The sequence below is a fragment of the Henckelia pumila genome, chromosome 3 (assembly GCF_033568475.1).
Source record: "Henckelia pumila isolate YLH828 chromosome 3, ASM3356847v2, whole genome shotgun sequence".
Taxonomy (NCBI): domain Eukaryota; kingdom Viridiplantae; phylum Streptophyta; class Magnoliopsida; order Lamiales; family Gesneriaceae; genus Henckelia; species Henckelia pumila.
Genome location: NC_133122.1, coordinates 23,559,925 through 23,577,382, shown reverse-complemented (window position 1 = coordinate 23,577,382; position 17,458 = coordinate 23,559,925). Strand labels below are relative to the sequence as shown.

The 17,458-nt window shown below is 34.8% G+C and overlaps 2 protein-coding genes across 2 annotated transcripts; one reads left to right on the top strand and one right to left on the bottom strand.

Annotated features, from left to right (window-relative positions):
• The first annotated feature begins 3,370 nt into the window (after window positions 1-3,370).
• LOC140888269 (serine/threonine-protein phosphatase 7 long form homolog) lies at window positions 3,371-5,361 on the top strand. The gene is made up of 6 exons (XM_073295954.1): window positions 3,371-3,658; window positions 3,762-3,884; window positions 3,964-4,082; window positions 4,167-4,254; window positions 4,348-4,690; window positions 5,237-5,361. Exons 1-6 carry the CDS (start codon window positions 3,371-3,373, stop codon window positions 5,359-5,361), a joined length of 1,086 nt encoding a protein of 361 aa, XP_073152055.1.
• Window positions 5,362-5,855: 494 nt separating this feature from the next.
• LOC140888268 (uncharacterized) lies at window positions 5,856-7,240 on the bottom strand. Its single transcript, XM_073295953.1, has 2 exons — window positions 5,998-7,240; window positions 5,856-5,866 (listed from the first exon to the last, which is right to left on the bottom strand). Exons 1-2 carry the CDS (start codon window positions 7,238-7,240, stop codon window positions 5,856-5,858), a joined length of 1,254 nt encoding a protein of 417 aa, XP_073152054.1.
• Between the last annotated feature and the right edge of the window lie 10,218 nt (window positions 7,241-17,458).

The window sequence follows — 17,458 nt, the reverse complement described above, 5'->3', positions numbered from 1 at the left end:
TTATTTTCAGAACCTGGAAACTGAAAACTCCTGTCGTGCCAAGAATTTTTAAAGATTTTCAACCCACAGACTTTAATTCGTGTCAATCTTGAAATAATATTGATTGATATGACCTTTAGTCGAGTGTAATCAAAATCAAATAGACATGTAATTACAGAAGTTATTATATATAAAGTAATTTTTTTCCTGTGAAAAAAAAATTAGCAAAAATTAATTCAAATGATTTTTAATTCAATATATATGATTATATAAATAAACTATGATATGGTAATATAAAGTTCCAAGCTTGTTCACGAGCTTTTGTAATCAAAATCAATATTTAGATATATTAAATATTTTGTAATTGAGTATATAAGTTATCGATCGAAGGGAGAGAAAAACATTGAACAAGTGCAAGAGGGAAAAAGGAAAATAGAGGAAAAATGAAATGTGAAAACGCTTTTGGAAATTGGAAAAATTGCCAGCTAGCTAGTTCCCCTTTCATATCACCGAGTGCTGTCATTTTGGCACAGGGAAGATCCCTTCCCAATTTGAATTTGAAAAAAATAAATACAAGTTATTATATTAAGATAGTGTTTGAGATTGCTTATAAGAAGTATTTTCGAGTTTTTTCACAAAATTGTCATATTTTTTGAAGGAAAAAATTGAAAAGTGTGTCTAAAAACAATCTCAAAATTAACATTACTGAAGGTTGCAAAATGACTCATAACTGACCTAAAACTAAAAATATTGCAAGTTATATTACAAAAATATAATTTGGCGATAAAATAAGTGAACACAAAAAATCCTGCTTTATACCAGAGTAAAATTTATTATGTTTGATAGCATATTCCGTGGGGTTTTTTATTAAATTAATATAAAATTAATAAAATGTAATTAAAATATTGCATTCTGTAAAAATTGACCAAACTTGTACAATCCGGGACAGTCTGTCCCGGATTCATCAGAGATCTGGCAGGTATCTGATGAATCCAGAACAGACTGTCTAGAATTCATATTTACATATATATTATATATTAAAAAAAAACGATAGGCCCAAAAAAAATCGGCTGGACCAAAAATTATCGGTCCAGTCGATTTTTTTTTAAAAAATAAATTAAGTAAATAAGCTGTCTTATCGATCAAAAAAGACCGATAAGACAGCTCTCTGAATCTTAAGCAGGCTGCTTCGGATTCAGAGACTCAACAGACTTAATTATTTATGCATATATTTGTGTTCAATGTCTTTCTCCTTCTCATTTCATTTCATTCCCATAAATATTTGAATTTCTCTTGCATTTTTTTCATGCTTCCTTCGCCATTGTTAAAGGTAATCGGTTATGTTTATATTCATTATTTAATTTATTGTTTTAGATTTCTTTTGTTATGATATTTTTATTTAGTTGATATTTTGTTCTAATTTTTTAAAAATATTGTCAGATTATAATTTAATTGGATGGTTGATCTTGCTTTCGTACACAATTAACAGGTAATTATCATAATTTTCTTACAATTCTATTATTGTTTAATTTTTGTGGAATATAATATTTAAAATTAATTTAATTTAGTTAAAAGTTTTTTTTCGTATTTTATACTTAAATTATTGATGAATTATACACAATTAATTTATATTAAATTATTTTAAGAATAGAGTAATAAATTAATTTATTTTAAAATTATAGGCACGCAAATTTTTTTTTTTTAATTAATTAGTGTGATTACATTGGATTAATTGTATGGCATTGCCTGAGTTTAGATCAGACTGTTATTGTTTATCATGCGTGATCTCTACAATTATGCTACTTTTCCCAAGTAATGTCTTTTCCTCTCTTCGATATTATATTGTTTAGATTCATTAAAAATTGTATATACCCAATCCACATTATCATCCTTATTTATGAAAAATCTTACATATAATATTCCAATATAGCGAAGTTAATATATTAATTAAAATGAAGATTGTCTTAATAACTAACTAAATAAAAAATAATTTTCAAAATTTTTAAATAAAAAAATAGAATATTAGATACAATTGTGAGTTAATAGCAAACTAAAAATACATAATTAAATCTATTTAAGAAAAATTAGTATGTAAATAAAACTTCATGTTAAAATAAGTTGTAAGTATTCCGTAATGATTTTTTGAAAGAGTATATTTCCAATAGTAAAGAATAAAAATGCCTAATTATTATTATATCAATTAAGTATATATATACGAATTAATTGTTTGAATTTAAGAATAAAATATATTATTATACAATTAATAATTTTGAATGTTAATAATAATTATTTCGACAAAGAATTTTTTAAAATAATTAAAATTTCTAAAAAAAAATTATATACAAATGTAAATATGATATTTATTATTAAATTTTACTAATTTTAATTTCCTAACCCCAAAGTTTAAGTAAAATAATAATTAAAATATATAAAACAATTAAATTTAATAATAATATAAATATGTATTTATTGTAATAATTAAATATTTAATGTTAAATAAAGTTAGTAACGAGTACAATATTATTGTTAAATAAATAATATATTATAATGATCAATAATAATAAAAATATGGTGAATAATAATTACAGTAACTCTAATCTTAGTTATATTATAAATCAAAATTAGTTATTATTGAATTTGTTGAAATTTTAATATTTAAAATTAAAATTAAAGAGTATTTTTGGAAATAAATAATTTGTCAAGTTTTTTTTCATTTGTTTTTTTTTTATTTCTCTTAGCCTCGTTTAAATTTGAGTTCATCTTCATTTTAAAAAGAAATTAAACTGAAATGAACTATTATCATATATATGAAATTTATATTGAAACTGAATATAATCTTGGTGAACATAATTTATAATTTTAGTGAAATTAATTTATAATCTTAGACAAAAATCATTAGTAGGCATGAATTTGTGTATATATTTTTTTAGTAATTCAATTTTATAATATTTTTTCACATATTATCAATCGAATCACAAATAATAGAAATGATGGATTATTATTATACCAATTTATTCACCTTTAACTAACACAATCAACAACATATTATTTGCTACAAAGAAAAATTGCATAAATGCAAAAGTTTTTATTATTCTCATCAGTTATATTTGGATATTAAAATTAATATAGCTTATATCCATATTTTATTAATTGTAGGATGACCGAAAATGTAGATAATGTGTTGTACTTACAAAATGGACATATTTCGAATAATATCAATGCCGAGAATATGGATTCACTAATACCTCCACGTCGTTCCGATCGTTCTCTATGGGCATTGTATAATGAAGGAATTCACCATCGTGTTCGTCAATGTTTGGCGCACATGGGTTTTTATGGTATCTTACAGTGTGGACCAATAAAATATTATGATCATCACTTGCTTACAGCCATGGTAGAGAGATGGCATCGAGAAACCCACACGTTCCACCTTCTAGTAGGTGAGACCACGATAAACCTACAAGATGTCGCAATGATTTGGGGTTTGAATATCGATGGCATTCCCGTCACCGGTGTAGATACCGCGTACAGTAAAAACGAGTTGCAACAACGCTGTTTATATTGGTTGGGTTTCATGCCCGGTGATAATAAAATCAAAGGTGGCCACCTTTCCCTCGGCGCTATACGAAAGCACTGTCTTGATCATATGATTCAGGATGACAGCACAGATGACGACGTGGCAAAAATATTCTCGTTGTGTGGCATTACTGATTATCGGTGGATGTATGTTTCCGGACTCAGAAAGTTCTGCTGTAAAGCTTATGTATCTACCATTTCTTCAGGACATCGATAGAGTGAATACATATAGCTGGGGTTCGGCTGTATTGGCTTATCTTTACCGAGAGTTATGCAACACATCCATGGAGTCAAAGAACGGTCTATGTGGGCTTCTCCAAATACTTCAGGTACAATTACACTAATATAAAATTAATATATATTGTGGTTAATTTTTTTATGGGAAGTTGATATTTTATATCGTTACAGATTTGGGTGTGGTCACGGATTACACTTCTGACTCCGGATATGGTACAACAAAGTCATCTGGCATCGGAGCAAGTTGCCGATGTACTTCAGGGATTATCGTTCCCACCTTATGGTGCAAAGTATTTTTCATAAACACTTACTATTTAATAAGATTCTATTATTTCTTATTAATGTCCTATAATGTCTGCTTATTCATATCATAGGTGGAAGCGTGGGTTTTCATGGGTGCACACTGTGCGTCATTCTGTTCGTATAATGAGAGATATGCTTGATAGGATAATAGACGGACAGGTAAAATTTTTCACAACATCTATAACTATAAAAATATTTTATATATTGTTTTATGATAAGCATGTTAATATTTTTACTTTAATTTTTTGGCAGTTTAAATGGACTGTATATGATATAGAGTCACCAGAGTTGTCTATTTACCTAGAGGGAAATAGAAATCTCCTTTGTCGGTCTGCATGTCCACTGATAAATTTTGATATTGTTGAAATTCATCGACCAGAGAGATGTCTTCGACAATTTGGGATGCGTCAGGGTATTCCCCCACCCGCCACGAACTACGACATATTTCATAAATTAACACGTCAAGGGCGACCCAATTACGATTGGGCCGCCTTTCACAAACAGTTTGTGGATATGTGGACTGATAGATATAATTTTGTCATGAACGGGGAATTTATCATACCTGGTACACCTGACACCACATTGGAGTATATTGGTTGGTACCGACGTATTTCTCATATTTTCGTATCTCCGACGCAAGTACCTGCGACTATGGTTGGATATCATCCCATAGATGGAAGATATCGACAATCTTTTGTAAGATGTGTTACACTTATTTTTTTATTTTATTAAAGTTGAAAAACTTGAGATGAATGTTAACATGCACATTCTATTATTTTGCTTATCATATAGGAACAACAATATCAGGGATAAGAACATGCATTTATGTCACAACCTCCAATATGGACACAAAATGAGGGTGAGGCCGGAACTTCTACAACAAATCATCCTAGGTGCACACAAAATTATGGGGATCCCAGACCTTCGACAACAAACACTACATTCTATACTCCGCCTATGGTCTCGAGTTTTGGAGGATATGATCATGACTTCCACACCCCATATGCTGGTAGTTTTACACAACTCCTACAAAGTGACTTCCAGCCATTTATGCATGGCATACGCCCTCGATTAAATATATCACCGATCCCATTTCAAGAATATTCTGATATACCAATAACTGAGATGAATATGAGCACAGTTGGTCCCAGCACAACTCCTGCACAACCACGGACGGAGGGAGACGAGGAGAGGTATGGTCGTGGTCATAGAATAATTGTAAGACCTAGATGCGGCACTGGTGGTCACCGTTATCATCATCATTGACAGTTCTGTATTTTGTTTCCATGTACATATAAAAATATTCATGTTCCCAAAATATATTGTTTCTATATTTTGGTTTTTTACGGTATACATTTTTTTAATACTCATTTACATACGAAAAAAATTAATAGTTTCATATGTGCATCAAAAACTATATATATTTTAAAAAATTAATAGTTTCATATGTGCATCAAAAACTATATATATTTTAAAAAATTAATAGTTTCATATGTGCATCAAAAACTAAATAATTAATAGATTTCAAAATATTATATTTCAAAGACAATAATACAAAACACTTAAAAACCAAAAAAAAAAATATAAGTTTCATATGTGCATCAAAAACTATATATATTTTACATATATACATACGAAAAATAAGTAGTGCCAATACAATAATACAAAACACTTAAAAAAAACAAATTAAAAGACAAAGAACTTATATTTCAGAGCATAAATTGAGAATCCGTAGGTTTCATATCCTCAAAATGATCCTGTCAAGTGTCATCTACATGTAATGAGAACAAGAAAAAACATTAAGATCTCATGTTAAATTACATGGTGAGGAGTGATAAATATTAAATTAGTGTATCATCGAATTAAAAGAAACATAGGATATCATTATAGATCTCATGTTACCTTCGTCTCTCTCTGCCAGAAGATTGATCCATCTCATTTCTAATGCGGGTCGTGGTATCTCTACCAGCTCTTCTCCTCTCTCGTCGAACTGGATTGTGTTGTAATTGGAATGTCGGTGCTTCCCAATATTGTTCATCATGTCAGGGTAGAATCTACCATCATAAGTGTTCACATATTCGCTAAGATCATACCATGGTTGTACGAGCTGTGAAGGATATAGTCCAAACCATTTTGATGCACATATGACATGTGAACAAGAGATTCCAAATATTGTTGTCTTCCCGCATGTGCAATCACGAGTAGAAATCTTAACAACTTGCATGTGATATTGACTCCCCGGTCTTTCTCCCATTGCAACGGATGCTGTCTGATCCCTTTGGTCAAATTGTACAACCCTGTGTTCAATTGACTTTCTCGACCACTTCCCAAATTTTTCGCAAGCATAATCATTCCAAGGTTGATGTTTTTCCATCATTTTCTGACTTCGGCTCCTTCTTTGTATGAAATATTGCACGCATCGCTGTAAAGTCAATTCTAGTATTGCGGTAATAGGGAGACGTCGAGCCCCTTTCAATACACTATTTATACACTCAGACATATTTGTCGTCATGATCCCTCGCCTCCATCCACCATCATGAGCAAATGTCCATTTCTCTTTGGGGATGTTAGACAAATAATTGAAAGCAACTACATTTTTTGATTTGATTGCTTCCATCGTGGCATTGAACTTGCTTATTTGATGTTGTGTCCCTGCTTCCCAACATAAGTCCTTCAGATGAATGTTTTTGAACCTATTATTGAAATTAGAACACACGTGTCTCAAACAAAAACGATGGACACCATGTGGAGGTCTAAAGTCAGGGAGATCTTGCACCGCACTTGTTATACCCGCATGCCTATCAGATATAAGACACACTCCTCTATAACCTCGTGTCACATGTAGTGCAACATTACTTAAGAACCAATGCCAAGACTCGTAAGTTTCTTCATCGACGAGCGCAAACTCTAGAGGCAACACCTGGTTATTAGCATCCAAAGTCACTGCAATGAGTAGTTTGTGCTTGTATTTCGTATATAGATGTGTGCCATCAACACTGATTATTCTGCGACAATGCTGGAATCCATCTATACATGGCTTGAAGGCCCAAAATACAAAGTTCAAAACTTTATGGGAATGCTCGTTTTGGCAAAGGTGCTTCCACTCTATAATAGTTCCTGGATTATACTTGGACAAAGCACCCATATATCTAGGAAGCAATGAAACAGAGCTTTCCCATGTACCATATACGATCTCAACTGCACGCTTCAAACTCTTCCATGCCTTAGCATACGATATATCATACCCATATTTTCCTTTTTGATACTCTCTCGAACATATTTGATCTCATATGCAGGATCACAACGCACAATTCCAAAAAGTGTGTTTGCCACCATATTTATGTCAAAGTTGTGGTGATCTATACCCACTTGACTATAAATGCATGTATGATCCCCACCATACTTCGTTATCATGAAAAACTTTATATTCTGTTTGAATGATGCTCGAAGTCCCCAACCACAATTTCCTCCTTTAGAAAAGTTCTTACACTTGATCTTCCATATTGTTGGAGAACTTTGGACAAAAACATATTCACGTCTTGCAATTCGAACAGAAAAATCCTTTACAGATGCTATTAATTCAGCTTTGTTCTTGAAAACCATTTTCACACAAAGTGCAGGCCTTTCAGGGTCGTAAAACTTAGTCCGCGATCTAGATGATAACCCAAATGAATCTGGAATCTGTTCATCATAAACTGTGTTGAAAAATTGAGGTATTTCGCGCATAACAGGACCATCGTGAGGAATGTTCTGTGCAATTGTTTCCCCACCATAGTTTGGGGCATGCGACGACGTGCCCTCGCCCTGATGTGTATTCATGAATAGGGCGTCGTCTTCACATAGTGTGTTGTCATGGTCATCTTCTTCCCCATCATTTGATGCAACATCAGGCTCACTATCACTACTCATTACATTGTGAGAACTGTCCGCAAACGGATCATGTGCCTCTGTAACATTTCCTGCAATTGCATCTGACATATTTGTTCCCCTAATCATGGGCCCTCTTGCGACATCTTGTTGTGTGGGATTCGTGAGATGATGATCCCAAGGCCGTGAATTCAAACCCCATGATAGTGTTTCGTGTTGGACCCATCCGTGATCTTTTTCTGTGGGAACCATGATATGATGATCCCATATGCAAGTATCAATTCCAGAATACGGTTGCGTACCTGCATCATCAATGTGGCGTGTAGAAGTTTGTGGCTGATCATTGAAATCTATTGTGCTCAAACCTTGTGTTATCCCTGGCATGAACGACTCATGATCACAACTTCTTACGTCGTAAGATACTGGAGATGATTCAACATACAGGTAGAAGCAATGTAGTGCCGGTGAATCAAACATGAATTGTAAACTATCATCATCTGTGATGTACACATGCTCTTCAATATGACGAGACATCACGTCGTAAGAATATTTTGTCGACAGTTTAATAGTGAATTGGGATGGGTCGATTAGTAGGAGACGCTGCACCTCATTCACCAGTTGAGAAAATGTAATAGAACGTGGGATTTTCATGGGCCTACTTGCTGGTATGCTATATCCGACCCTCTCATTCTGGACAATGACATAACCACCTACGTAGAGTAATGCACTAACAACATCCATTTCTACATTAAACAAAAAAATATACGATATCAACATTCTTTAAAAAAAATATATTATGACAAAAAATAATAATAAAACTGTTCATTTAAAAAAATTTAAATGATAAATTTTATAAGACCATTGATATTTATACTCTATTTTTTGTTTAATAAATTCCATATTCAATTCTTATAACATATATTGCTAATTATACACTTGATTATTCTATTTCTACTTCGGGAACATACAATAATGATGAAATCATGGAATATTTGATTTATCTCTAAAAGTTTAATGTGTGATGATAAATTTCATAATTTCAATTAAATATATTGTGAATAATATTTAACATAATAACTATTTTATAAATTTTATTTTGTTTAAATAAATTAATGTCTTTTATATCAGATAACATGATTACTTAAAAAATTATTTTTAAAATTTCGAAAAAAAATATTATTGCCATAAGATAAGATATTGGAATATGAAACTTAAATATAAGTTACTGGAAAAACTAAAATAATAAAATATTAAAATCAGAAAAAGTAATAAATCGGTTAGAAAAGAAAAAAAAAATGTATCGATACTTTAATGACTAATGTAGTTTTTCTTTCTAAATATTTAAATATTTTTATAAAAACTTTTTAACGGACTAACTTTAGGAATTAAGATAACAAAACTACTCAAAATAGAATAATGAATGAAAGTGTATTATTGGTAATATATATTATAAAATTTAAAGATTCTATTCAACAAAAATTAGAGTACAAATATTACTCTCTATTTTATAAATAGATTATCTAAATATTTCATAAGCAATATATCCTCTATAAATTTCTGTAATTATCTATAATAATTACAGTTAGTCTCGTCATCTTAATTATCAAAGTAATAATATAATTTATTAATATAATATTACATTCAAACTGTAAAATAGAGTATTTATTTTTATTATTTCAAAATATGTTGTGAATATATAATCATAGCTTCAAGTATAAATTAAATAATATAGATGACATTGCGGATGATTTCATTACCAATAAAACAAAAATCTAAAATGAAACTAATTAAAATTATTTATTTCTAGGTATGAAAATTGATAAAATATTTTGAATAAATTACAGATAATCAATTTCACCTTAATGTTCATTAAGATTATAGTTCATTTCACAAGAAAAAGAATCACAGATTATAATTTTAAAATAAATTAATTAATTACTATTTCGTAAAATAATTAAATAAAATAAGATTTATCAATACTTTAAGCATAAAATAGATTGCAAAAAAAAAAGAGCATAAAATACGTGTTAACCGATAAACATTATATTCTACCAAAATTAACCGATAATATAATTATTAAAAAATAATAATGATAATTACCTGTTAACTGCGTATGAAGACAAGATCAACAGTCGAATTAAACTATAATTTGTCAATAAAAAAATAAAAATATCAACCCCAAAAAAATTTAATAAACTAAAAATTAAACATAGACACTTATTTACCTTTAACAAAAACGAAAAAAGCTGGAGCAAAAATACGAACGAATTCGAATATATAAAGGAATGGAGGAATGAAAATAATAGAGTTGAGATATACACCCGTGAATCAATAATTCACAACCCATAATCAATAAAGACATTTGAACCCGTGAATCAATAACCACGACCAAAGTGCGGGAATCAAGGAGCTTTTTGAATCCGAAGCAGACTGCTCAGGATTCAAAAAGTAATCTGGCCAAGTTTGACCAGATTTATCTTTCTTACTTTAATTAAAAAAAATAATCGGCTGGACCGATAATTTTTTGTCAAGCCGATTTTATTTGAGCCGATCGTTTATTTTTTAAAATATATAAATATGAATCCGGGACAGACTGTCCCGGATTGTATTAGTTTGGTCAATTTCTCCAGAATGCAATATTTTAATTAAATTTTATTAATTTTATATTAATTTAATAAAAAACCCTATTCCGTGTGACGCAACAGTAAATTATTGGCATGACGTTTTGATTATGCCATGAATCCTGACGCAGTAGGAAATATTCTATCATCATCATCATTAATTATTGTTATTATTTAATAATGGGTCAATGTGAGTGTCGTGTATTAGTATAATGTTATAAGCAACCATATAATAATTAATATAATTATTCTGAAATGATTTGGTAAATCTATTGGCTAATGATTGTGTACTGTGGGGATTTTTATTATGTTATATTGGATAGAGTTCAACTTGAGGAAATATTTTTGTGTTGAAGTATACTTTTTTTTTTTTTTTGAGAGTATTCTATCATGCCATGGTAGGCTAGAATATTTCCCTTTATAATATTTCCCTTTATATATATATATATATATATATATATATATATATATATATATATATATATATAATTATTCTGAAAATGATTTGGCAAATCTATTGGCTGCTGATTGTGTACTGTGAGAAATTTTATTATGTTATATTGTCAACTTGAGGAAATATTTTTGTATTGAAGTATTCTATCATGCCATGGTAATATTTTTGTGTTGAAGTATTCTATCATGCCATGGTAGGTTAGAATATTTCCATATATATATATATATATATATATATATATATATACTAATCTTAATTTGAAAACATCATCATGTATATATATATATTAGCAACTGTCATACATAATTTTCACGTGCTCAAACAATTTAATTATTAAAAAAAAATTATTTTGTTAAAAAAATATAACTGAGAAAAACAAACATGTGGAACAACTACATGGTTTTGAGGTCAAAAAAAAGGTAAAAATGATGTGCAAACTTCAAAAGAGTTGTATGGCTTGAAACAATCACCTAGAAAGTGATATAAAATGTTGGACAATTTTATGAGTAGTAATTATTTTTTGAGATGTCAGGCAGATCACTGTTGTTATATAAAATGGATTGATAAGTCTTATATCATTTTAATACTCTGTGTTGATGATAAGTTAATTGTTGGAGTTAGTATGCTAGAGATTGATAAATTGAAAAAGAAAATGACTGTTGCGACGAAGGATTTGATTCTGCAAGACAAATTATTGGGATGTGAATTGTTATATGTGAAGCAAGTGTTTTGCATATTTTACATAGATAGAGAAAAAGTCAATAAATACACCTTTATCCGGTCACATTCATCTATCCAATGATCAGTCACCTTCGTGTGAGGATGAGTGATCCTACACAATGAAGGTACCACATACTTCCGTTATTGGTTGTATTATGTATGTAATGATATATACTAAACCAAACATAGCACATGCAATGAGAATTGTACGCCTGTTTATGCGTGTAGTGACCCTTACCGAGATCACCTACTAATAAAAAACTTAGACATGCAATTAACTTAATTAAACAATAAACCAGAATTAAACTGCGGAAGCAATAACAATATACAATCCCAAGAAAAGGAATCTGTAAATACCCAAATAGTTATACAACCAAATCGAATTACTGTATCAACCCAATACAATAAAACCCTAGGCGAAGCTCCAGCTGGCCATCTACTGGCTAGCCCCTCTTGGATCCACCCGCTTCATCCAATCGCAAACCTGCCCCATTGAATAGGGTGTCCAGATACACAAAGTACGAGACGTGAGCATAAAATGCTCAGCACGAGAGTATGAGTATACATGCATGCAAGTGTACCTTCTACTGACTAGAGGCCAAGAATCAGATAACAAAGACTGACTGGGCCCTAGTATGTAGCACGTTGTGCCGTCGCTTCAGGAGGTGGCTCACATACCAAAAACCAGTGGATACTCCGGACCCAAATCGATGGAAGTTCATCCACTACAGGATAGGGTAAAACCCTACTAACAGACATCTCAAGAGAGATATCTCAATATGCAAATATATGCAGCATATAATCATGTAGTCACATAATACATGCATACTCAGTCAGGATATCTCGAACAGTACTTTCGTACCTCAACTACTAGGCAAGCTCTACCGGCTCTAGATCCAAGCCTATAGTCCGCACTACACTGCCAAATGATACTAATATCATTATGGTGCTCTAAAAGTCTTAACTAAGCTATTGCATACTCCTAAATATTTTTAGGAAGAAAAAGCTATACCTGCGTCCGTCGTCAGCCCGTTGCTGTCGCTTGCATTAAAACTAGGTCACAGCTCCGCTACGACGCCTGGACCGCTATGTCATTTCCGGATTCCCAATGGGACGCCTAGAATTTCCTAGATCTAAGTTAGAAGACTAAGGAATCGAGAGAAGAGAGGTAAATGGTGCATCTGAAAATGAACCTCGGCACCTCTATTTATAGACGGAGTTCGGGCCGTCCGAACTCGACTTCGGGGCATCCGAAGTCCCATCAATGCGTCATCAATGATGTCATCTTGCTGACGTAAGCAATGATGTAATACTAGTTCTTTAATCTCTTTAATTGCTTACGGGCTACTACATTCTCACCCACTTAAGATATTTCGTCCTCGAAATCAGATCTTAAGTACTGAAAGCGAAACAACGTGCAAAAACATCCTTATTCAAATTAAACGTTTACGGAGTTCACAACTGAATACAACTCGAAAACAAAATCAAAATAACTCAGGATGTTCTGAACGCATCCTGCTTTCCAGCTTCCAAGTGGCCTTTTCAGTGCCTCGGCGCTACCACTGAACTAAAACTAGAGGAATAACTTTATTCCGCAAGACCTTATCCTTACGATCCAGGATACGAATAGGTTTCTCTACATACGTCAAATCCGTATCCACCTGAACTTTAGACGGCTACAGAATATGAGATTGATCCGCCACATATCGTTGCAGCAGAGATACGTGAAAGACATCGTGAATACTAGACAGATACGGTGGCAAGGCTAGATGATAAGCCAGATCGCCAATGCTCTCCAAGATCTCAAACGGGCCGATAACTCTGGGAGACAATTTTCCCTTGAGGCCAAATCTGAGAATCCTGCAGAAAGGTGAAACTCTCATAAACACTTTCTCCCCAACATCAAACTGCAGAGGTCTACGCTTAGTATTAGCATAGCTGGCCTGACAATCATGTGCAGTCTTAATCCGTTTCTTGATCTGATCAACAACATCTGCTGCCTACTAGACTAACTCCGGTCCCTTAGTCTGTCTCTCCCCCACTTCTTCCCAAAAGAGTGGAGTACGACAACGTTGTCCATACAACGTCTCAAAAGGTGCCATCCCAATGCTACTATGATAGCTGTTGTTGTACGCGAACTCAATCAATGGCAAATGATCCTGCCAGGCTGAACCAAAATCCATAGCGCACGCTCGAAGCATATCCTCCAAAGTACGGATAGTGTGCTCTGACTGACCATCTGTCTCCGGATGATAGGCAATACTCAAACTGAGAGTAGTGCCCATCGCACGCCGAACACTCACCAGAACCTAGAAGTAAACCTGGGGTTTCGATCGCTGACAATGCTCACAGGCACTCTATGAAGTCGAACGATCTCCTGAATGTACAACCGAGCCATACGATCCACAGATTACTCTTAGCTATAGGCAATGAAATGCACTGACTTGGTGAGTCGGTCCACCATAACCCAGATAGCATCACAATTCCTCGAGGATACCGGAAAATGGGTCACAAAATCCATCGTGATAAGCTCTCATTTCCACTCAGGAATATGTAGACTGTGAAGCAAACCTCCAGGTCGTCGGTGTTCTGCTTTGACCTTCTGACAAACCAAGCATTTCGAAACATATTGATACATGCTGCGTTTCATCCCTTTCCACCAAAACCGAGTACGCAGATCTTTATACATTTTGTTGCTCCCCGGATGAATACTCAACTTAGTGCGATGTGCCCGAGACAAGATCTCTTCTCGCAACTCTTCGTCCTCTGGAATCACAAGCCTACCAGACAAACACAGAAATCCATCTGACTGATAGCGAAATCCAAACGTACTACCCTCATTGGCTAGACGAGCCAAACGCTGGGTCTTTGAATCAGACATCTGAGCATCCCAAATCCGTGAATACAAAGCTGTCGGAGATAGTATCGCAAACATCTGGATACTCTGCGTACCTTTCTTGTGCTTGAAGGTATATCCTGAAGAACAACACTCTCCGATCGCACTAGACATCGAACAAGTCTGAAGTGCGGATAGTCGCACCTTGCGACTCAAGGCATCAGCAGTGAGATTAGCAGCTCCCGGATGGTACTTAATCTCGCAATCATAGTCCTTAAGCAAGTCCATCCAATGTCTCTGCCTCAGGTTCAACTCCACCTGAGTGAACAAATATTTGAGACTCTTGTGGTCGGTGAAGATCTCAAATTTTTTGTCATACAGATAATGACGCCAGATCTTCAAAGCGAACACAATAGCTGCCAACTCCAAATCATGTACTGGATAATTGTCTTCGTGCAACTTCAACTGTCTAGAAGCATATGTGATCACATGCCCATTCTGAGTCAGAACACAACCTAACCCCTGAAGAGAAGCATCTGTGTACGCCACATACCCTCCAGACCCTGACGGTAATGCCAACACTGGCGCAGAAGTCAACCGCCATCGAAGCTCACAAAAATTCTCCTCACACTCTGAAGACCACTCGAAATCCACACCTTTGCGAGTAAGCTGCGTCAATGGTCGAGCTAGCTGTGAGAAGTTCAAAATGAAGCGACGATAATATCCTGCTAGACCCAGAAAACTACGGATCTCAGCAACCGTCGTCGGACGCAACCAATTAAGCACAACCTCAATCTTTCTCGGATCAACAAAAATCCCTTTCCTGGTTATAATATGGCCAAGAAAGACCACTCGATCCATCCAGAATTTGCACTTACTCAATTTGGCATACAACTGTTTATCCCCAAGAGTATGCAGTACCAACCGCAAGTGAGAAACATGCTCGTTCGCATCGCGCGAATACACCAGAATGTCGTCAATGAAAACCACGACAAACTTATCCAGAAACTCCCTGAAAATGCGGTTCATCAGATCCATAAATATATCCGGCGCATTAGTCAAACCGAAAGGCATCACTAGAAACTCGTAATGGCTATAGCGAGTACGAAATGCAGTCTTGACTATGTCCTAGTCTCAGACTCTCATCTGATGATACCCAGATCTCAAGTCAATCTTGTAGTAAACCGAAGTATCCTGCAGCTGATCAAACAAGTCATCAATACGAGGCAAAGGATACTTGTTCTTTACAGTAACTCGATTCAGCTGCCAATACTCAATGCACAACTGCATATACCCATCCTTCTTCTTCACAAAAAGAACAGAAGCTCCCCAAGGAGATACACTAGGACGAATGTACCCCTTGTCCAAAAGATCCTGTAACTGATTCTTCAACTCTCGCATCTCTGACGGAGCCAGGCGATACGGTGCTCGAGAAATAGGCGAAGTACCCGGCATCAACTTTATGCCAAACTCGACTTCCCTAGCAGGAGGAAAACCCGGAATATCATCTGGAAATACATCTGGGAATTCATTCACAACTGGAATACTCTCTATCCCAATGCTCTGAACGGACAAATCAACTGCATTGATGAGGTAACCTTCCCCGCCAGACTCTAGAGCTCGACATGCTCTCAAGGCTGATACCAACGGCATCGGGGGTCGCGCTCCCTCACCATAGAAAAACCAGCTATCACTCCCATCCGGATGAAAGCTTACTAATCTCTGATAGCAGTCCACTAAAGCTCGATGGGTAGTCAACATGTCTATCCCCATAATACAATCGAAGTCATCCATCGCAAGAACCATGAGATTCGCTATCAGAATGTTCCCTTCGAACTCTAAAGGGCAACCCATCACTAGACGCTTAGCCAAACCAGATTGACCCGTCGAAGTAGAAACAAAAACTACTACGTCCAGTGCAATGCATGGTAACTTATGCCTCTTAACAAAACGTGCAGAAATGAAGGAATGAGATGAACTAGTGTCAATAAGTACAAGATCAGGTATTCCATATAAAAGAAATGTGCCTGCGATGACCTTCTCATTCTCCTCCACTGCCTGATCATGCCTCAAGGCAAACACCTGGCCAGAAGTCCGTGGCTTCAAGTGAGAACTCCCAGCAGACTGTCCTTGCGACCTCTGCTGAATGGTAGCCTGAGAACCCAATCCTGAACCAGAACCAGAACCGCCTCCCCCAGCTAATGGACAATCCCTCCGGAGATGACCAACCTCTCCACAATGGAAACATGCTCCAGAAGCTTTACGACATTTGTCTGTCGGATGGTTCTTCCCACAATGGTTGCATTTCTCCTTCTTCCCAAAACGAACAACACCACTGGAACCAAATGAGGAGGAAGTAGATCCGAACTTCTTAAAAGACTGAGCACGAGGACCCAAAGAACTCGCAGGCCTAGACTGAGAGAAAGACCTGTTACGCCGAATTCTATCCTCCGCCTGGTGACAACGGCTCACCAAACCCTCATAGGTCATATCATCACCGACCGCCATCCTTTCATGAATCTCTGGGTTAAGACCCTGAAGGAACAGATTGTACTTCATCTTAGAGCTGTCAGCAATCTCGGGGCAATAGGACAACAGATCAAAGAATTTCTACTGATACTCATCAATCGTCATAGATCCCTGACGTAAACTCAGTAACTCACCCGCCTTCTCTTGACGGAGTGCAGGAGGAAAGTACAGCTTCTGAAAAGCTGTGCGGAACTCGGACCAAGTAGCAACTCCTCTCTCCGCAATGAACGGTGCAGAAGTGAACCTCCACCACTTACGGGCTCGCCCATCCAAAAGATAACCAAGAGTCTCCATCTTCTTCTCCTCAGTACAGTGGAATGTCTGAAAACAAGTCTC